Source organism: Egretta garzetta, unplaced genomic scaffold (genome assembly GCF_000687185.1).
Source record: "Egretta garzetta isolate BGI_Z169 unplaced genomic scaffold, ASM68718v1 scaffold3, whole genome shotgun sequence".
Classification (NCBI taxonomy): Eukaryota; Metazoa; Chordata; class Aves; order Pelecaniformes; family Ardeidae; genus Egretta; species Egretta garzetta.
In genome coordinates, this window is record NW_009259099.1 from 545,633 (window position 1) to 567,077 (window position 21,445).

The 21,445-nt window shown below is 53.0% G+C and overlaps 1 protein-coding gene across 1 annotated transcript in view; it reads right to left on the minus strand.

Moving 5' to 3' along the window:
* The window catches only part of SAMD4A (sterile alpha motif domain containing 4A), a 113,977-nt gene that overhangs the window by 8,656 nt on the left and 83,876 nt on the right, over positions 1-21,445 (minus strand). Inside the window, exons 4-9 of the mRNA XM_035890723.1 lie at positions 14,187-14,441; positions 7,886-7,995; positions 7,146-7,232; positions 4,157-4,451; positions 2,623-2,708; positions 224-415 (exon numbers count right to left, since the gene is read on the minus strand). Coding sequence (XP_035746616.1) covers positions 224-415; positions 2,623-2,708; positions 4,157-4,451; positions 7,146-7,232; positions 7,886-7,995; positions 14,187-14,441 — 1,025 coding nt within the window. The remainder of the gene's footprint in view (positions 1-223; positions 416-2,622; positions 2,709-4,156; positions 4,452-7,145; positions 7,233-7,885; positions 7,996-14,186; positions 14,442-21,445) is intronic.

Genomic DNA, 21,445 nt, shown 5'->3' on the forward strand with positions numbered 1-21,445 from the left:
CGCCCAGCCCCGGGGAGACGCCGCACAGCTGGGAAGCGCTGGCTTCGGAGCCAGGGAGTGGGAATCGGTGGGGTAGGCGCTGGCCACACCGGCAAGCAAACTGACTGCTGCTTTCCCTTCCCAGCCAACGCCTGGGGTTTTATTGCCAAAGCTTTTCCAACCCTCCCCCCTCCCAAAATGCGGCCCTGAGCCCGGCAGGATCCGTCCCTCCCTGCTGGGAGACATCGGTCTCTCTCTCGATGCTCTTGCCGGGCCCCCCGGCCGCTGCATCCGTCCCTCCCCAAAAGCTGGCGTCCCTCCTCTGCTGCCGATAGCCTGACAGCTCCAGGAGGGATTTCCGAGGGAAAGACCGAAAGAGTTTCTGCACCTGCTGTTTCCATGACAGCAGCCGCTTCTTCTGGATCTCTGTAAACGCCTGCCCCCCCCCAAAAAAAGAGAAAAAATAGGAAACATATTAATATTTTTCTGGACAAAGCGAGCAGGGATGCATACGTGGGTGTGCGCGTAAAGAAAAGCCGCTGGAGCAGGTGGTGGCGTGAGCTGAGCCCCATCGGCAAGTCCCGAGGGAAACCCTTGCGTTTCTCGAGGATTTAATCATCTCAGGTTGAGAAAACGCCCCAGCAGCGTCCCCTGCACCCCAGAGCGATGGCCCGGCTCTGCCCCCGAGGCTGCCACCCCCCCTGGGCAGAGCAGGGCTTCCCCCCTAACCCCCCCTAGCCCCCAGACCCGCCGGCGCCCCGCTCCCCACTTGCTGCTGGGGTGAGAGCACAGCTCCTCACAGGGTTTGGTGGCTCCACCCCGCTGGGTGGTGGCACTTGTCACCTGGACGTGGCTCTAGAAAACGCTGCCGGGCTGGGAAAAAGCTGGGATTTGGAAAGCAGAGCTGCTCCGTGGCATCCTGCATCCTATCCCCCCTCTTGGGGCTGGGCAGAGCTCGGCTCTCCGTTCCTGGTGCTCACAGCCTCTGCGGGAGGTCACCCGGGGCGAGCCCCGTCACCTGCCCGGGCTCCCTGCGGAGGTCACCACGCAGGGGACACACCTCCTCCCAAAACTCCCCAGGCGGCGGTGTAGGTTACGGGGACATCCACGTGCCCACCACAGCTAACTTTAGACACCCGATGTCTTTGTGCCGCCGGCGGAGAGGAGCGGAGGTCTCCGGAGGACAATTTGGAGGCTAATTAGCGCCTGACTTGATTGCTCCAAACCACCCTCTGGAGGACATGTTCTCTCCCGGTGCTGCCGGAGCCGACACAGATGGTGATCCTGGGACACAGGCTGGCACCGGTGGGGTGACGCTGCGTCACCACGTCCGTCCCAGGTGCTCCTGGAAAATGAGTCCCTCTGCAGCTCCGTGTCTTCCTGGCTTTGCTCTCCAGCCCTGGGCATCTGCGCCCACCATCCTCTCTCCTCTCTTCATCCCTAGCGATGCCCTGCTCGGCCATCCAGAAAGTCCAGGCACCATTTCCAGGCTGCGATGCTCTCTGAGAGGGGAGCAAGTGGGAACAGACATGCTGGCCCCTCCAGCCCCTCCGGCTATCCACCACTGCCCCTGTCTGCACTGAGAAGACCAAACCCACGGCTCTAAACCAGTCTTGCAGCAAGCCCAGACAGTGGGTGCCACCACCTCGTATTTCACGGGGCCAAACGTTGGCTGACACCGCAGGCGCTGCCAGCAAAATGCACCGAAATCCCCACCGTGATCAACAGAGGTGTCCGGGAGCACAGCTCCAAAAACATGTCGAAGCACTTGCATTTCCCCCAGTATCCAACTATTTCATCCCGATGCAAGATCCCCTGGGCTTGGCCCTGCAGAGATGCGTGGATCAAACCTTTGCACAAGCGCGGCTCGGGCACCGGCTTCAGCCGCAAGGCTGCGAGCTGCCCCTCTCCTCTTCCACGGGGTGTGCGGTACATTCTGGGGTTTGTGGCCACCAGCCTTCTCCAGAGGAGATTCTTCTGTGCTTTGACAGTGGTTTTCGTTTTTTATAAACAAATAACTGAGAACCATTTAGAGCCTGCAGCTCCTGTGAGGGCGTGCAATCTGCCCCCGGATCCCTACCACACGGGCAGGCGATGAGAGCAGGTTTGCTCTTCCAGGTGGCACGGGCATGAAATGCTGTTGGGCACCGGGGACGCCGGCCATCCCTCCCTGCCGCCGGGCAGGAGCGTGCCAGAGCCCTGTGGCACAGCCTCGGCCATCCCAAGCCATCATCACCTGGCAAAGGCAGATCCGCCGGGAGCAGGAACAGAGCCCCCCATTGCAAAATCCCAAGCCCACGTGCTGCGAAACAGGAGGCGGCCAAGGGATCACCAGGTCTGTCTGCACTTTCATCCTGGGATTTTTTTCTTTCTTTTATCCAGCTGCCGATCAGACCGCCGTGAGCCAGATGGGTTTCCCAGCTCCAGGTCTTGGCAATTAAGCGAGCGCGGGGAAGGGGGACAACACTTCCATGCACCGCGTTGGAGCTGCCGCCCACTCCAGCCCTGTTCTGTTGGAATTACTATTAATAGCCCCCCAAAAATATTTGTGTTAGAAACAAAAAAAGTTTACATAAACAGACACTTTGGAAACAGTTTCTAAGTGATGAGAACACCAGTTTTGGCTGATCCGTCACGACTCACCTCGTGGATTAGACATTTGTCTATGAGCTGTAAATAGGAACTTATATTCTCTTCGTCGGGTCGGGAAACTAAAAGTTGTGTGCATACTGGAAAAAAAAAAAGAGACAAAAGAAGAGAAGTGGGCATGGGGACACTGAGCTGGGGTCCAGGGAGGTCCAGCGAACACCTTCGACATCCCCTTTCCCTTGTCCCACGGGTGAGTCTTCTCATCAGCGAGAAAAAACACCTTTCCCCAATTCCTGCCATGCTGTCCTATATTTAGGACCAGATTTTGTTCTCCGTTATGTTGGTGTAAATCCAGAGTGACACCGTTGGAGTCATCAAAATTAGACCTGAGCAAATCAGGGGCACAGGATTATTTCTCAATCCTAGGCAAGAGCCGGTGCTGGGAGAGCTCCTGCTCCCACTGCCAAAATCTGCCCCCGCTGCAAACGGATTCCCACCTTTCCTGATGGATTTTAACCTCTTTTGGAATGAATGCCATAAAAGCAAGTGGAAATGAGGTCACAGAGGAATAAGCCTCTCCTGTCACAACCCCCGGGCAGGGATGCCTGGTGGCCAGGGAGGACACCTTGTCCCAGCAAGGCTTGTGCCATGAGTACAGGTTTGTGTGTGACAGAGGCGTTTGGCATGGGCTGAATTCATCAGCGGGTTTAAAACGGGGCCAGCAACCCACAGCTGTCTGCGCATGCAGGCAATTAGCTGGCGAGAAATTTTGCACCAAGTTTTTATATAGAAAACATCTCACTGATTTTTTTTGAAAAAAAAAAAAAAAAAACAACCACAAAACCCAAGGTCTGAAATAGGGACAGGGCCGATGTTTCTTTGTGGCATCCCAATGGGTTTCCTTCTGTTCCTGGTATCCTGTGGGAGCCTGTGTCCAGACTCCCCTCTTCCCCAGGGAGATCTCCCTCCACGCAGCCAGCACCGACACCTCAGGTGCCGCTGAGGGGGGTTAGGACACATCCAAGCTCATACAAATTTCCTCGAAGAGCCCTGTATGTGGCGCAGGAGGTCAGTCCCTACCACACATCGCTCCTGTGCACCCCCCAGTTAACCCTGAGGCAGAGCCGTGCACCCCGCACCAAGCACGGAACGGCACCGGAGTATTTTGGATGTCCTGCACCTAAATTTGGGCTTAAAAAGGGGCTTGGACCCAGCTGATTTGCACTCACGTCCAGCCCATGGACCATTGCTACTCCCCCACAAGCACAACAAGGCTGAAGGATGCTGCTGGAAATACCTCTGGACCGGTGGGATCTGAATGGGAAGGGAGAGGATGCCATGCACCTCTGACCTGGGGCAGGCAGCCCATCCCACCGCTGCCCCTCCCCAAAATCACTGCCCACCTCCCCACCCACGCTCTTACCTCTTACCACAGCACAGTGACGGGGCCTCAAAAAATCATCACCCCCCGGGGCTGCCGCTTGCAGGAGCTCGGGGAAAGGCCGCCGCCGGCGCCGCCAGCGCAGGCACCCTGCCCCAAGGCCGCTCTCCCTATCGAGGACGCCAATACCAAGTGACAGCCGCTCACCTTTCCCCATCACTCTGGTGAACTGTCCGGGCAGGTCGCCTTCGGGCAAAGGGGCCCCCCCCGACTCGCCCTCGCATCCCGGCAAGTGGTGCTGCTGCATCCCCCCCGCGGCAGAGTCCTTGCAGTCAGAGCCTTGGCTGTCCGAGCCGATCAGGGAGGAGGGGTGATGCGAGTCCGCGTCCCGGCTGTGCTCCTCTGTGCTCGAGTTTTGGGAGGAGTAGGCTTTGATGGGGGTGAGGATCATTTGGTGTAGCTCCTGCAGTGGGACACGCAAGTTGCCACCTTCCAGGATGTCCTGCGGATTCAAGCGGAGAGAAGAGGGTTTGTCTCTGCAGGGACAACCAGACCCCTCCTGTTACCCCCCCCAAAAACCCCCAGCAAAGCCGGTGGCCTCACTCCTCCTCCAGGACCCTGCTGCAGTCCGTATTCGACAGCCGTGTTTCATTCACCGAGTCTTTTGCTTAGAGCAGGGGAGCGTGGAGCTGCTGCAGAGACTGTGCCTGATTATCCATGGATATGTTCAGACCCGAATCCCCAGAGACAGATGTGCTCTGTCAACCACTGGGACCCAAACCCAGCAACGATCCAGCTTCAGCGTTTCCAAATTTCCATCAGGAAGATACAAACCCCATGAGAGTGACTCATCCTGTGAGATTTCAATGCCCAGACCAGCAGGTATCTTGCTCCTTACCCAGCAATCCCACAGCCGTGACATTTCAGCCCTGTTTCATTTCAGTTATATTTTTTAACGTGGGCTTCTATCCAGTTTCCAGCACTGCCTTCAAGCCCGGCTCTCCATTAACTGTCCTGCCCAAAGAGCTTGCCATAGCATCCCTGTGCCCCGGGAGCATCGCAGAGCCCAGGACCACGCCGGGATGCAGGAGCTCGCCCTGCAGCAGCCAAGCAGGGACAGCCCTGTCCGCGCTGGGACGGGCTGCAGAGGGGAAAGGGAAGGTTTCAAGGGAAGCAGGGCAGGTTGTGGTCACAGAAGGGGAGACCACGAGGCTGCAGCTGAACTTATATCCCTATAGCAAAACCATTCAGCTTGGAGATCCCGGGGGAGGTCCACTTGGGAGGGCGAGGATTTGGGTACACCCCCAGCCTTGCTCTCAGTTACCAGCCTGGATCCTCCCTTTCTACTGTCAGATCCCCCTCCCACATTGAAAAGCTGATGGGAAAGAATTGCATTTTATTTTTAACACAGCCTGGACCAGAACAGCTCATCGCAGGCTCCTGCAGGGTCTGCCTTGTGGGACACCACTTGGGAAGGGGCGGCTTTTGGGGTGAGTCCTGGCTGTGCCTAGGGCAGAGACACAGAGCGGGCAAGCAGGCTGCCTGCGAGCCAGCTGAAGCCCCGAAATGGTCGTGCACCCTAATTCCCACTGCACCCCCAGCTCGCTCTCGGATGTCTCAGCTCCACTTCTCTCGAAGACCTGGCATCAGTCTGCTGGGCACTATTTTGGGGGGAAAAAATCCCACTCTGCTAAGCGGTGGCGAGGGGTGGAGCAGCTCTTTCCATGAAAGCAGCAATCTTGAGCAGCGAGACACTGCCCAAAAAAAATCAAGTCCCACACATGCTCTTGTTTAGCAAAAAAGAAATTGGATGGGAAGCCTGGAAAACCAGAGACGTCTCCTCCCAAGTAAAGCAGCTCGCAGGGAGCTCTGAGCCCCACCAAAGAGGGACAGGGTCACAGCCCCGCAGCCCAAACCCACCCCAGGAGGGCTCAAAAGCAGACCCTGCCACTTATCTCCCGGATTTTACAGCATGCGTGGCTGGTTGTGGCAGCTGAACTGGGCTTAAGCTGCCCGCACCGCACCAGTCAATCAATACCATATTTCAAAACGCAGGCAGAGAAGCGGGGGAAGAGGCTGTGCAATCGCCTGGAAAACACATTGCCGAAGCAAGCTCAATCCAGCAGGCTGTCTCTTGGATTTAATAGTTATTATTAATATACGGAGGTAAATATGGCTTTATTAGCTCCTGCCATACTCTGAGTACAATCCCGTATTATAAATAAATAGCGAAGCAGTGAGCTAACAAAAACACCAATAAATAGCAACACACCACATAAGTATTTAAAAGCCCCTAGCGGGAAGCTCTGCAAGTTGCTGTTTGAAGATGGTGCAATTAAATATAATATAATATTGCAATAATAAATAGCAAGAGGTTGGGTGAGCTGCTCCCAGCCAGTCTGCAGTGCTGGGGCTCCTCTGACAGCCATTTCTGCCGAGTTTATGCTTTTGTTGAAGGGAGAAAGAAGTTTCTGTTTATTCTCCTTGGAAATTCAAGCTGTTGTTCGGGCACCGACGTGGGTGCCTGGCTTTTTATCTGGGGACAAGATTGCCCGTGTGATGCTCCAGAAAAGCACAGTGGCCTTTGACCTGACCAGACACTGGAAAATCCCATCTCTTTTTGGGGATGGAGAGGTAGGGGCTGGGCTCAGGGGACCCTGTGAGGACTGCTGTGCATAGAAGGGTCCCTTGAGAGGGACAGTGGCATCGAGATGGGAAAGCCAACCGAGTGTCCGAGGGATAACCAGGGGCTAAAGGCTCTGCCCTGCTGGTTCTCCATTGGAAGAGAGGACCATGGTGGCTGGTGCAGCTAGAACTGGTCCTGCACCACGGTTCAGTGGATGGGTGACCACCTTCCCATCAGTGTTGCTGGGATGGTGCCCACCAGCACCCAGAGCTCGGGTGTTTCCAAGCGCCCTGGGGCTGGGCAGGGTTTGTACCAGCGCTGCAGGTTATCTCCACCCCAGCTGCATGAGTGCTGGGGATGGATTAGGACCCACTCTGCAAAACACGGCCCCCAATAAAACCTGCATCTGGTACAGAAGTGTTGGAGACACCACTCTGGTGCAGCAAAGCCAGCAACAGATTTCTCTGCAAAAGATCCTGACAACACACACAACCGAAGAGTTCTTCACCCCAGGATTAATTCCCAGCTTCTTGAAAAGGAGGAAATATGGAAGTTGTTGTGATTACTTACCCTTTCTAAAGATTTGAGCAGGTTTTGTCTTTCTTTTAGCTTTTGGATACTGATGACTATTTTGTGTCTTGCGCCTTTGGTAACGTTCTGCAAAAAACAGCACAAAACCTGGCGTTAACACTTCCACAGGACAGCGGCTCAGCCCAAATCCTTCCGCCCCTAAATGAAAAGGGCTGCTATAAATGAATCAAATTTCTGAGTGCAGGGATTAGTAGGGGACATAGAAAATCACTTAGAGACTTGCTGAAGATCAGAGATTGCTGGCTACTCTGTCCCTCCCTGGCACATCTCAACCAGTGACAGCAAAGGTGCTGACCGGTCCTCGCCATCCTGAGGATAATGCAGAGGTAAATCTGAAAGTGGGGACATTTTCAAAAGTTAACAAGGCAATTGGCCACCAATGCCTCACGGGCTTTAAAGGAGCTGGGTACTGCAGACTGTGCCCCTCAACTCCTAAACTTAATCCCAACCCCACAAAAACCCAAGCGCAGCTCCCAGTGATGGGACTTTCACGCTGGGACTCCAGTAAAAAAATCTGGGACAAGGCCTTTTTCAGGTATAGTGTGGGGTTTTTCACTCCCCAAGACCCATTTTGCCTTTCTCTGCTTGCTTTGCAACCACCTGTGGGCAAAACGCCTTCCACGTGAAGACGCAAAAAGGGGCGCTGGAGGTGTCTCATCTACCAACTGCACAGGAGCGGGGACCACGGCCGATCCCTTAAAGGCTGACGTGGGACGTACTTGTGCCTCGAGCTGGCATTCGGTGAGGGCCATCATCTCCTCGTACGTCATCTGCGAGAAGAGGGCGGCGTACTTGTGCAGCCGGAGGCTCTTCAACCACGCTGGGACATCTGCAGCACAAAGGTAAGGAGATGAGAGCTCCCGTTGAGCTCATGACACTGCTTAACCACGCACACTAGCATCGACAGCAACACATTGGGTGCCATCCGCCACCCCACCGGTGCTTCGGGCACCTTACTGAACTTCACGGACCTTTTGGAGGATATAGTGCTATGGATATGGATGGTAGGAAGAACCAGACCCTGGATGAGGACATGGTGCTGTGGATGTGGATGGTTGGAGGGACCAGCCCCCAGATGAGGGCATGACCTCAGAGGTTGGGTTTCTGCGGCTGAGCCGCTGGGAATTAGCCACAGGGAGCCGGCGTCGTGCCGCTGCATGGGCAAGCTCCTCGCTGCCCTTTTCCAGAGAACGTGGGAACCACTGAAGCTAAAAGTGTCGTCGAGCTTAGGACAAGCAAATGGCTTTTTTGCAGTTGGCAGACACTGATTTATGGTGTGAAGGAAGAAGGTATGTACCAAAAATTTAAACGGACGCTTAAAGAGAAATGAAGGGATTTTTTTTTTTTTTGAGCATGGAAAAATTACGTGCCGTCAAGGACGGTCCCACAACCTGTTTCAGAAGGGTGACTTGGCTCCTCAAAATGCACCGACTGAAATGACTTCTTCCTTCCCACTCATTATCTGCAGCATAGCACCTCTGTGCCTGGCTGGCTGGGTACCCAAAAATACTTTTATCCTCCTGACATCAGCGAGGTTACACAGGGAAGGACCTGGGAGGAGGATCCTTCCTCTGCGACATGCAAAACCCCACCAGACCCATGATGGGGTGTCCTCCACGGAGAAGCGTCCCCCACTCCAGCCTGCCCAGCAGCTACTCGGGGTTTTGCAGGTTTGGGGGGCCCATGGTGACACCCCATGGGGGGGGAGGGGGCTGCAGATATTTGCACTGCAGCATGCCACCGTGCCCGTGATGATGCTTTTGCTTTGCATCCTAAAGGCTTCAAATGCTGTGCCAAATCGGGACCTGCTTTATTTAGCACCTTCCACCTGACAGTAGTTCTGCCTCAGCTGACAGAGCCCGTGTGCTCCGCTCCCAGCCATACCCCCTGTCCCTTGGTCTGGGTCCCCTTCCCCACCAGGGAGACTCCCGGGAGCCTCCTCTCAACCCGCGCCGGGTGCAGTAACAGTGCAAACCCAGTGTTTCAGCCCCAAACTGCACAAAACCTCACACCTTGAATGGAGAGAAGAGGTGGAAGCTGAGGAAATGTCTCTTTTGGGGCTAAATACGAATTAACAGCCACATCTCCCCTCTCTTTGATCATCCTGAGTCGGTGGGGTTCCTCTGCCCAATGTGCCCACGAAGGGGGGGAGGAGGAATGGGGGATTGCAATGTTTTGAGGAGGGTTTTCTACCCACTATGGGCTTCTGCTGCCAGGCTGGGACTGCTGTGGGTGCTGGTGCTCTGCTCACCAACCCCAAGGCCAGCATCAGGACAACCTTCATGGCCATGTCCAATAACCTTCATTAACGCACCCAACCTCAGAAGTTTTCTAGGCTGATCTGCCTGCAAAGTGTGAGGACTTGCTTCAGAAAGGGATGAGAGGACACGAGGAGGACAGTCCCATTGCCGGGACATCCCGCAGGATGGGTCATTTCTGTCCAGAAAGCCCCATGCTGCCGAGTGCCAGATGCAAGCCAAGGATCGTCACAGACCTCTTCCCAAACCAACACCTCATCGCTGGAGTGGACAGGGCAAGACGGACCATCGGTTTGGTTCTGATTCTTACAGTTCTAGCAATTCTTACATCTGCCAGAAGTCTTCTGCTGCCCACTGCCCAGGCTGACCCCAAACCTCACTTGCATCCAAGCAGAGGATGCAAACAGCCCCAAAAATTCTGCATTTTGCTCACGCTCTCTGTCCTCTGGCACACAACAGGATTCGTGTTTCCATGAAATTACAGAATCACAGAATCGCAAGGGTTGGAAGGGACCTCAGGAGATCACCCAGTCCCACCCCCCTGCTAAAGCAGGTTCTAGAGCATGTTACACAGGACAGCGTCCAGCCGGGCTTTGAATATCTCCAGAGAAGGAGACTCCACAGCCCCCCTGGGCAGCCTATTCCAGTGCTTCGTCATCCTCAGAGTAAAGAAGTTTTTCCTCATATTCAACTGAAACCTCTTATGTCTCCGTTTGTGCCCATTGCCCCTTGTCCTGGCGCTGGGCACCACTGCAAAGAGTCTGGCTCCATCCTCTTGACTTCCATCCTTAAGATATTTGTATGTATTGATGAGGTCAAATCCTCAAATGCTGCACAGGAGAAGATCAACCCCACATCAAACACAGGGGCAAAGCAGTTACTGAGCATGGAGAGGCTGAAATTTGCCATTTTCCAAAATTCCCGACATGCAGCAGCCCTAAAACCTGCTACCAAAGGCCTCTTAAATCGATCTTCTGCTTAGAAAAATTAAAAGCTATTAGCAGAAAGCCCTCTGTTTCTAGCACGGGACTGGCAGGCTCGAATCTCAACCTCATTTTAACACAAAGCCAGGCCATTTTAATGACGGCACATTAAAAGTCTGCCTGATCCCGTGTCCCCTGGGGACATCTGCCTTTGGTGCACGTCCGTGCCGCCGGCAAGCCCACGGGGATACTTTCGGAAGAGAGATGTCACTTCATATAGATATTACACCTGGCACAAAACCCATCTCCAACCTTCGCAGAGGGTCAAAGCAGCTCTTCTTCCTCTTCGCATCAGCCTCCCCGGACTACCTCCTAATTTTGGGAAGCTAAGATGGTCCCCAAGCCCCCTTGCCAGCAGGGATGGCATCCCCGGAGTGGGCTGGGGAGGTCATCTAAGGCGATTTCACGGTCCTTGGAAAGTCAAACATCCTAACGCTCCCCAGGGAGCAGTGAGCCACCCGCCCGCGGAGCGACTCTTTAATCACTGATTACCAGGAGCTAATTGCAAAGTCACGGCACGGCTGTCAGAAACGCTGCGCCTGACGCGAGCAGCAAACCGAGGGCTTGCATGCTGCTCACATACATCGTCCCCTGTATGCATTAAACGCCGCAGTTCGGCCGGCACGCGTCCATCCGGGTGCTGGCATGGAAAATTAGAAGGAAAATAATTCACCCTGCCATATATACGTGCAGGCCAATATAGACACAGGACATCTTCAGAAGTGCCCTTAGGGCACACCATGCTAAGCCATGGGCGTACTCACAGCAGAAACCCCCAGCTCCACCCAAAACCTCCTCCCCATGCACCCCGAGCTGTGCCCCGGGAAGGGACAGATGGACAGACAGATGGGGTCCGTAGGGAACAAAGTGTCTGCATCTGCCCCTGGAGAAACCAGGGGCTGGGAAAAAGCCAAAGGGCACTTTTCCTTCAGCACGAAGATAGATGGCGAGGAGAGAAATAGGTGACCTTAAGGGAGGCGAACTGCTAAGCGCCGTTGGACAGGGGTCTGTCATGGGTTTGGTTTCCCCACTACCCTCCTGGATGCCGTGGAGGGTGTGAAAGAAGGAGCAAGCTGGCCGGAGATGGAGGTGACACCAAGCCACAGGAGCCTGCAGGCACGCGGGGAGACGTGGCTGCAATTCAGAGAAGGGACTTGGCAAACCCAGCGGCCGGTCTGGATGAAATAAGATGCAACCCAATAAAAATGCACAAAGTTGCGCGTTTCTGTAGGAACAAGAAACGGCACGAACCGAGGGCAGGGAACGGGCAGTCCCTTTTTTTTTTTTGCAGGAAAGCTGTGGGGATACAATGGGTCACACGCAGCCCACGGGGGGTGTTATTTGAGGACGCTGAGCTATACAGCCACAGGAACGCTGTCTGTATGGCAAGCGAGACTCTGCCCTGCTCCCGAGTCCAGTTTTGGGCAACGCATCTTCAATAAAACACGGACTTTCTGGAAAAACCCCGGCGGAGATAAGCATGAACAACCCCAAGTTTAGAAAACACCATCTGGGAAGAAACTGGATTGTTTCAGCCTGAAGAAAATACAGCGGCGGGGGGGGGGGGCGCGACAGTCGTAGACACCAGAGGCTGCCGACATCTGTTTTGCACGTCCCCGGACAGCGGGATAAAAGCAAACCGGCTGACTCCGCAACGGGGGGAACCAGGTTTAGATGTTTGCAAACCTTCTTCCAGAGAAGGAGGATGCCCGGGAAGGGACGGCCCGAGGAAGGGCAGCCATCTCTCCCAGGGGGGGCTGCTGCAGCAGCAATGTGCTGTCTTAATATCTGGGGTTTATTTAATTGATTATTGAGGAGTGGCTGGGGGAGCTGGGGGGGTTCAGCCTGGAGCAGAGGAGGCTGAGGGGAGCCCTCATCGCTCCCTACAACTGCCTGAGAGGAGGGGGGAGCCGGGGGGGGTCGGGCTCTGCTCCCAGGGAATGGGCGATGGGATGAGGGGAAACGGCCTCAAGTTGTGCCAGGGCAGGGTGAGGTTGGACACTGGGGAAAATTTCTTCCCCCGAAGGACTGTGAAGCTCTGGAAGGGGCTGCCCAGGGAAGGGGTCGAGTCCCCATCCCTGGGGGGATTTAAAAGCCGGGCAGACGAGGTGCTTAGGGAGATGGTTTAGTGGTGGGATGGCAGGGTTAGGGGAATGGTTGGGCTTGATGATCTTAAAGGGCTTTTCCAACCTAAACAATTCTGTGATTCTATGATTCTATGTCAGCCTGGGCAATAGCGCCTTTGGGTTTTGCAGATTTGGCTGTACAGATCGATTGCATTGCACTGGGAAGTTTCCGTCCACGCAGGTCCCAGAGCTGCAGCTGTGGATCACAGGGAGCCAAGCTCCCTGCAGTCTCCTCCCCAGTCCCATCACCAGAAACCTGGATAAACGTAACGTTAAATAGACCCCTCTGCACCACCAGCTCCTAACAAGGGTCTCCTTGATCTGAGAGACTGCAGGACCCGGTACGGAAAGCCTTGGGGATCCTTTACGTTGATCACAGCTTAGTCTTCAACATGCTCAGGGTGATGCCTCCGAGCCTGCCGGCCGCTCCGCCGTGAGCTCAGGCACGCAGTGAGATCCACGGGCAGGCAGCGCCTGCAGCACCGCTGGACCCAACACAACCCCCACACGCTACCCGAGTTGGCGTTCGGGAGCAAGCGGAGCCACTGAGAAGCAAAGCCCGGCTCAGCAAACTCTCCCATCACATCTACAGCCCATCGCCTTCCCCCCAGAGCAACGCTGCGGTGCAAAGTCCAGCCAGGGAGAGGGCTGAGCCCCCAGCATCCATCCCACCGGGGAACCGTGAGGGGGGGGTGGTGTTTCATGCATTTATTTCATGCGCATCAAAGTCGCGCAGTGCCAAGCCAAACACAACTCCACATTGCAGAGATTCATACGTATCTAGATGTGTCTGTAATGAGAATAATATCAGACCTTGTGCCTATTTAAAAAACGCGATTGTTTCCTTACTCTGTTACGACATCGGTGTTTACCCAACGGAGTCGCTTTGCATTACCCAAAATTGCAGTCGTTTAAATCAGTCTCGGGTAGCTGCGGGTTCATTTTCAGTCATTTTGGCTGTTTATTGGGATATGCAGTCTATGTGTTTGCCCAGTTTTTATCTATTTATTCCTCTACGGCCTGAAGTTTGCTCTCCATCTTTGACTGCAGCAACAGGGTTTCGTTTCTGCCTTGTTTACCAACAGGATCACACACATTTATTGCTAAGAGTTTCCGTGAGATGCAGGTGTAACGGGAAAGACAACCAGATACACAGGATAAATTCACTGTGAACAAGTACCCTAAGCCAAAACGTCCCCAAACACTTGGTAGGTACCAAACACCATGATGGTAAATCACAGCTGGCTTGCTAAACCTATGCTAAGCTATTTTTCACCATAATTTAAAAAAAAAAAAAACAAAAACCAAGGAGAGAGAAAAGAGCACCACTCGCAGCCGAAAGCCATAGGCTATGGAACAAAATCCAGCTTTTTGGAAAGCTGGCAGCTTGCAGGATTTTTGGGCAAAACCAGCCCACCGGCACCCAACTGTAAGACACCAGATCAGGAGCAGCCGCTGCTTGAAAGAAAACTGAACTTATTCCCCTAAACCTAAATTCCTAAGCTGGGAAGAAACGCTGAAAGGCCCCGTTTGGTTACGAGAACTCTCACCCAAAACCGCCAACTGAGCCCCGCGCTGCCGGGAAAACGGCTTTGTCCCCTCCTGCCTCTGGGTGCTGGAGCGGGGGGGGGAGGCGTCTGGTTTTTCACTCACCTTTCATCCCACTCCCTTCCTCCTGGAATGTGTTACGAGCGGAAGGCTGATCTTCTAAATGTTCACTCCCACCACTTCCCGAAGAGGCTACACTGCTTTGTGGAGACAGGGGGGCATGATCGGAAGGGATGCACTGGGGTCCTCTAGCTCGTAAGTCCTCATGAGACATCCATCCATGTCCTAGAGGTTGGTTTGGCACATTCATGGGTGGGGTAAGGGACACAGAGCGTTTCAAAGGGCTGTGGTGTGTCTGGCCTGAGAGAACTGAAAAAAAAATAAAATCAAAGAGGTTATTCCCCCCTCGCGGCCCGGGATGCAGCAGAGTCCCCCGAAAAAAAATTAAATGAAATCATAAAAATGCGTGGTGGTTGGCCACGGTGCCTCGCTGATGGCTTCGCGGTGCCTGCGGCTACCTGGACCCTACCCTGAGCTCTTGGCTTTGCCTCCCAGGAAGCAAAGGGGACGGGAGTACCTGCAAGGAGATGGGGTTACATGAGCTATGTTGGGTTGCTTAAGGAAAGCTATCGCGTGGACTGCAGCTCTAGGGAAAAAAAAAAGCCCAAATCGAGAAGCTCTGGAGGTTTTCCCCATGAGGAATCCCGTACCGACAGCAGACCTGAGCACGGGAGCGTGTTGGGTGCTTGGCTGCTGCTTCTCATCAACCCTGGAGCCTGGGCGGTCGTCTCCCCGGCAGGGAAGGCACCGCTGCTCTTGCAGGTGTAATGGGAACTGTCAAGCAACTACACTGAGGCTATGAAACTCACCCCGCTAAAATCATCCGGACCTGTATCTTTCTGGGAAAGGCATAAAAATCTCCAGGATGGGAATGTCCTCACACAGACCCAGGACTTGGCTTACGCCCCGGAGCCTTACGCATTTACACATCTGCCTAACGTCACCATGGAGGTACTCATCATCCATAGAGATGTCAAAGCCTTGTGGAGTCCTACCAAGACCTTGCACTCAGGTGAGCATCCCAGCTCAGCCGCCCACCAGGTCTGCTTCCACACTTCCAACCTTCTAACCCTCCACAAAAGCAAACACCCAAAGCAATGGTAAAAATACATCCACAAGAGCTCCCTGCCCCGCAAAAAAATTATCTTTGGAAAGCTTTGGATTTGTTTTTCCATGTGCTTGTATTTCCTGGCTGAAATTTCAATGCCACCAAAGGTAAATTTGTTTTTAACAAGTAATTTTAACAGCGCTAGGAAAAGAGCGATGCACCAGCTCCTGTGATTTGGAGTCATCTCTCAGGAAAGGCTTTCCAACGGGTGGATATTTACTTGCCTTTCAGTCAGGCAGAGGACTATATCTTCTGTATGCTGAAGCATTATACCCCCAAATCTTAGATTTTCTGCCACTTTTTGGTAGAAATGTTGCAACTTGAATAGATTTTTAAACACAATTTTTAACCAAATGATCTCCCCTTTTCACTGCTCTTCTTCCATACTGTCTCATTCATTTTTAGGTACCTCCTTACAGATTTAGGTATCTTTTGCTCGGGTCTGTTGGTTAGTAGGGGTAATACCTGGCACTCAGAGGAAAAGATGGATATGGACAAACTATCTTTGTTTCCTGTAATGAAAAATATAGGAAAAGATTGGTCTGTTGGCTTAAAAAATTCAAATTCCATCATTCACAAAGTCACTAAACTGTTGGTTAAACCATAAATGCAGTTAATGTATTTTAATGTACGGACTTAGGACGTAAAACATTTGTTTAATGCTTTATTGTAGTTAGTCTCAATGAAATTGGTTGAACTTCATGGGAGCTGTTTCCTGATAACTGAGACCAAAAAGATGGTGGGATTTAGCGGTTGCTCAGCCGCGCTGTGTCCGCTGGGATAACTGGGACAAGTTTTGGATCCTGCGCTCTGGGAAGGGCTCTTCTGGTTTGCATCCAACCCAAGGCAACGCTGCTACTTTCCATGTGCCCCTGGGTACAGATGTGGGGTTCACATCGTGACGGCTAACAAAACATCTGCGTTGGCCTGTTAACAAGGACTCATTTCTAGAGACGAGAGCAAACTCTGCAGAAAGACACTAATTCCTCAAAATTAGCGGCTGTAAGCTTCATTGCGGGGTAGATGAAATGGAAAGCAGATTTTCTGCTCCAGGGAAATCTGAGGACAGAGTTAAAACGACCTTTCAGCCCATCTGAAACTGAAGCAAAAACTTTTCCTTCTTTTTTTTTTTTTTCCAAATCAAATTTCTTAACTCTGTACAAAACCTGGGGGAAATTCCTCATTCTCGTTGCTTTTCCTCCTAAAGCACCAAAGCACTAAAGGTCCCTAACCCCCTTTTTTGCCATGCTAGGAGTTCATCAAAACCACTCACGGCTCCTCCACGTCTTATTTCCAAATATAAACGAGTCTTGGTGGCAAACCCCCAACCAGGTCTACCATGCTGTACATATTAAGCCAGGTTTAATTCCTAGCTAAAGCCTGGGGGAAAACCTGCCATCAAAGCCATCTCTGCTGACCAGAAGTGGAATGAGAATGAGCAAGTAGCGGGGTTATAAAAGGAGGGGAGAGAAAAACACCGGAGCTCGTTTGCATTTATTAAGCACCTGTAAAAAGCAGCCGGTGCCACACGTGGCTGATGGATGAGGCTGAAAACCTCTGGATTTCTGCAATGTCTCAAGTGTTCCGATTTCTGAAAGCTTTTCTTCTACCAGACCATAACGCTAACGCTGCTCAGGGAAGCAAGGGGATGCCTTATGGTGAAGAATTTGTTCCCTTCCCATTAAATAGCTATAGAAGCATCTTCCAGAAGTCTCCTGGCAGCAAAGGATGTCAATGAGGAGCTGGGATTGTTTTCAGAGCAGTGTTACGTTTCCTAAAGTTGTGATGCATCCCGATGGCGAAATACATGGATTTAAGAAGGTCTTGGCCAAGCTATTTCAGCTCTTGGCTTTGCAATTGTACCCCAAAAGCAGCACCGCAAGGGGGCCCTGGAGATGTCACATCACCCTCCCAGGAGAAAAAAATATTTAGCATTAAAAAAAAAATAAATGGGAGCAAATATGGGAAAAACCTGATAAATCACCTGAAATGCATCACCAGAGCAGCACCACCCAGAGCCCCTTCTGTGCCTGCTGCCCCCAGCTGCGGTCGCACACCCCGGCGTGGAGAAGCCACCCCAAATTTGCCGTAGCAAAAACTTGGGTTTAGGAAATATCGGTGCCCTTTGAATGAATGAGAGATGCAGGGGAACGGGCAAGGAGGCCAGGAGCTAATTGCCCCCTTTTAGGAGGGGGAAGGCTGCTCCGTTAGCGCTCCCTCTTACAGGGCTGATACCATGCAGCATTTGAGCCATCCTCTCCCCACCCAAATCTTGCAAACAAGAGGATATTTTTGGCTTAAATCCAGCCCAGATTCCTTCCTGAGCAGCAATACCCTTGCAAACTGATGCTCTTCCATCTTAATTTTACATCCCCTAATTAGAAGCTGGTGTCGGTTGGAGGAGAAATAATGAACTCCGCAGGACGGCCAGGAACAATTAGAAATCATCCAGTGCAACATATAAAAATTAGTTCCACTTCTTTCTCTGAGATAATGCAAGGCCAGAGTCCAACAGACCATGTTTTACTAAACCACAAGCATTTTTACTGAACTATGAGTCAATTCACACAACCTCGGGAGATGCGGTAGGGAGAATTCCTCTGCGAAGGATGCTGCAAGCGAAAAAAGTCACCAGCTCTTTGAAACCACCCCAGCTACTCTTGGTACCAGACATAGATTATTTAAGAGGTCTTAGCACTGGCCTAACTTTAGGCTCCGCTTAAGCCGTTCCGGCTGTAACAGACGCCAGTGAGCAACATGGTTTCTTGCAAACCCTCTTACCAGTTTCCATCAGCACTCAGGCTTCAAAATGCTGTGAGCCCAGGGCTGGCCCCTGCCCAGCATGCACACACCTCTCCCTCTTCTAATTTGTAACCCTCAGAAAGGGGATTAATAAGTGTGCATATTGATTAACGCAGCTGCTTGTGTTCATGTCCTCACTTTCTTGAAAGAGAGGATGTAGCTCATGATTCTCTAAGTGTCCGTTTAGCGTAGGTCCTTCCCTGCTTTTGGCAGTCCTGTGAGCTTTTTGGATGGTCCAAGGTGACCCCAGGGCTGCTGGTGGCTGAGCTGGGACAAGTCATTTACTCAGTCTACGTGTGCTTTAACTTCAGCAGAAGAATCATAGAACCATAGAATCGCTTTGGTTGGAAAAGACCTTTGAGATCATCGAGTCCAACCCTTAACCTAACCCTGCCATCCCACCACTAAACCCTGGCCCTAAGCACCCCATCTATCCTTCTTTTAAATCCCTCCAGGGATGGGGGCTCGACCACCTCCCTGGGCAGCCCATTCCAGAGCCTGACAACCCTTTTGGTGAGAAGTTTTTCCTAATGTCCAACCTAATCCTGCCCTGGCGCAACTTCAAACCATTCCCCCTCGTCCTATCGTCTGTTACCAGAAAACCAAGTACGAGTTTATAACCTTATAACCAAGCCTCTTTTTTTTTTATTATTGCAAAAATATTAAGCTTTAATTTAAAAAGGAAATCTCATATATTCTTCTGGGGTAAGATAAGCTTCCAGGAGATGGCCAGAGGCACGCCTGCCTTTCTGAGCGCCGCGGCGGTGCGAGCCAGACGAACAAAGAGAGGAAACCACCGCTCCAAAGCGCAAGCCACGCTGGCACACGGATCCCCTACAACTTGTAAACGTCTCCCACTTCTGGTTTAGAAGCGTTTTCCTGCCAGCCGCAGGCTCATTTAGGTGGTGCAAGAGCCATCCACTCCCCAGGGACCCATCAGCCACTCTGCAAAGGCACTGCCTGGTCCGGCTCCTTCCACCCGGGTATCCGATGGGATGGGATGGGGCCCAGAGCAGATCACCCTCCTCCTCACCACCAGCAGGCTGGTATCGTCTCTTTGCTCCACCACCACGGCTCTGAACGTCTGCAGGGGTTGTGCTCAGTCCCCGCCAGACCGTGCTTCCTTGCAAGAAAGCTCCTGGTGGCCTCCAGCTTGGGGTCAGTGGCAACCCAGCAGATGCTGCTAAATGCAACGCCTTTGCGATGAGCTTGGGATGTTTTGCATCCTGGGGAAAAACACGATAAATATAACCTGGAGCCAACAGCACTGAGGTGTACGAGGTGCTGCCGAAGCGCTCCCAGGCTTCAAGCCAAGCTTGGCTTAATATTCACAGGGGAAAAAAAATTAAGAGGATGGAGGAGGAGTGATGGAGATGATGCAACCATCCCCGCGTGCCGGGCTCCCCATCGCAGGAGGTGGATGCAGACCACACTGCCACCGGGATGGAGCAGCAAGGAGCATCCCTGTGGGGCCAACACCTCCCCAGGCAAAACCGGCTTTATCACGGACCAAACGCTGGCTGAGCCGGCAGGCACGGCAAAGCGCTTAGAGAAACCCTGAGGCTGCAAGTGCTTTCCCTGTGAAGCCCTGCGTTTCGGTTTTTTTCCCCCCTCTCTTCCTTTTTGAAGTGGTGTTGCCTATTTTGGTAGGCAAGGGCTAATTTCAGGAGGGTTTTTTTTTTCACTGAAGACCGTGTGGAACAGCGTCAGACATTTGTGTTGCGGTTTCTCAGGAGTTTGGGCCAATTTTTCAGCCTGAGAAGGAAAAAGCCACCCATTCCTGTAATTAGAGCCAAGGAATTGGGCTCTGCAGGCAGACCTTCCTCCGAGCCGTGTGCGACAGCCGACAAGGCGCTTGCTTTCCCGCTGCCCCAGCACAGCCCCTTTGCTAAACCCGGCTTAAAGTGCTGCAAAAGTCCTTGACAAAGATGCCCGTGGGGCCGATGTGAGCGCTCCCACCAAATGCCAGACCCACTGCTGGGTACAGAGCCACGTTCACGCCATCGCCGGTCCCGGTGTGCCCTCCACCGCTGCACGGTCCCCACCGGGTGCCTGACACCCTGAGAACCTTTACAACAACCTCACAGCCCTTTATACCAGTGCACAGTCCATACAGCAGGTTATAATTCAGAATAATGTCCTCCCCATGGCTGGAGAAAGATAAAAACGCTGCAAGGAGCATGCTGAACTCTTTGGGAGATGTTATTATTTTATTTTTTTTTTAGTCTAAAAATGGCATTTCTTGGCTGCAGAGCCGGTTATGGCGCATCCTCAGGCAGCGTCTGATCATGTACGATTCCTTTTCTGGTCTGTCGGCACCTGGAGCAGCAGCTCGACCCCGATTTGCTCTACGAAGCGGGGATGTTTTTAATCCGCCGAGGCCGCACGGTCTCTTGTGCAGCCCGGAGGCACCCCCACGGCGGGGGAACACTGCAATCCCCCGGGCAGAGCGACTGCCAAGTTCAGCTCGGTCCTCTCCTCCGCCTCCCCCTTGCTACCCCGGTCACGAAGCATCGTCCCCTCCAGGAAGGCTCCCCCGCGCTGGCAGACCTACACTAGCAGCTTTTCCAGTGTTTTTGTGCTGAGGACCCTTGGAAACAGCCGCCGGGGGTGGGTCACGCTGCCCGGCTGGCACCCAGCCGCCTTCCTGGGCACCTCATTCACCCGCTCCCCCCGCCACCGCAGGCAGCTCCAGCGTGGCCGAAGCAGAACCTGACGGAACATTTTTCGGCTCAACATCCCCTAACCCTTGGAGCCTTTTCTTTGAGTTTCTTTTTTGTTTGTTTGTTTGTTTGTTTTTTGGGTTTTTTTTCCGCTCTGGGTTTTGTGGCTGTGACCTTAACTGTGTATGTACAGTGCTGGATAAACCATGTCCTTGATTCTAAATCAGGAGCTGATATAAGCTGGGGGGGGTGTGAAACCAAGGGTTCTAAATGCAAGTAGCCACCGGGTAGTTGTGTGTATTAGGGGGGAAAAAAATAAATCACAGAATCGCAAGGGTTGGAAGGGACCTCAGGAGCTCACCCATCCCACCCCCCTGCTCAAGCAGGTTCTCCTAGAGCATGTTACACAGGACAGTGTCCAGGTGGGGGTTGAATATCTCCAGAGAAGGAGACTCCACAGCCCCCCTGGGCAGCCTGGGCCAGGGCTCGGGCACCCTCAAAGTCAAGAAGTTTTTCCTCACGTTCAACTGAAATCTTATGTCTCCGTTTGTGCCCATGGCCCCTTGTCCTGGCGCTGGACACCACTGAGAAGAGTCTGGCTCCATCCTCGTGACACCCACCCTTGAGATATTTGTACGTGTTGATGAGGTCCCCTCTCAGCCTCTTCTTCTCCAGGCTGAACAAGCCCAGCTCCCTCAGCCTTTCCTCCTAGGGGAGATGCTCCAGTCCCC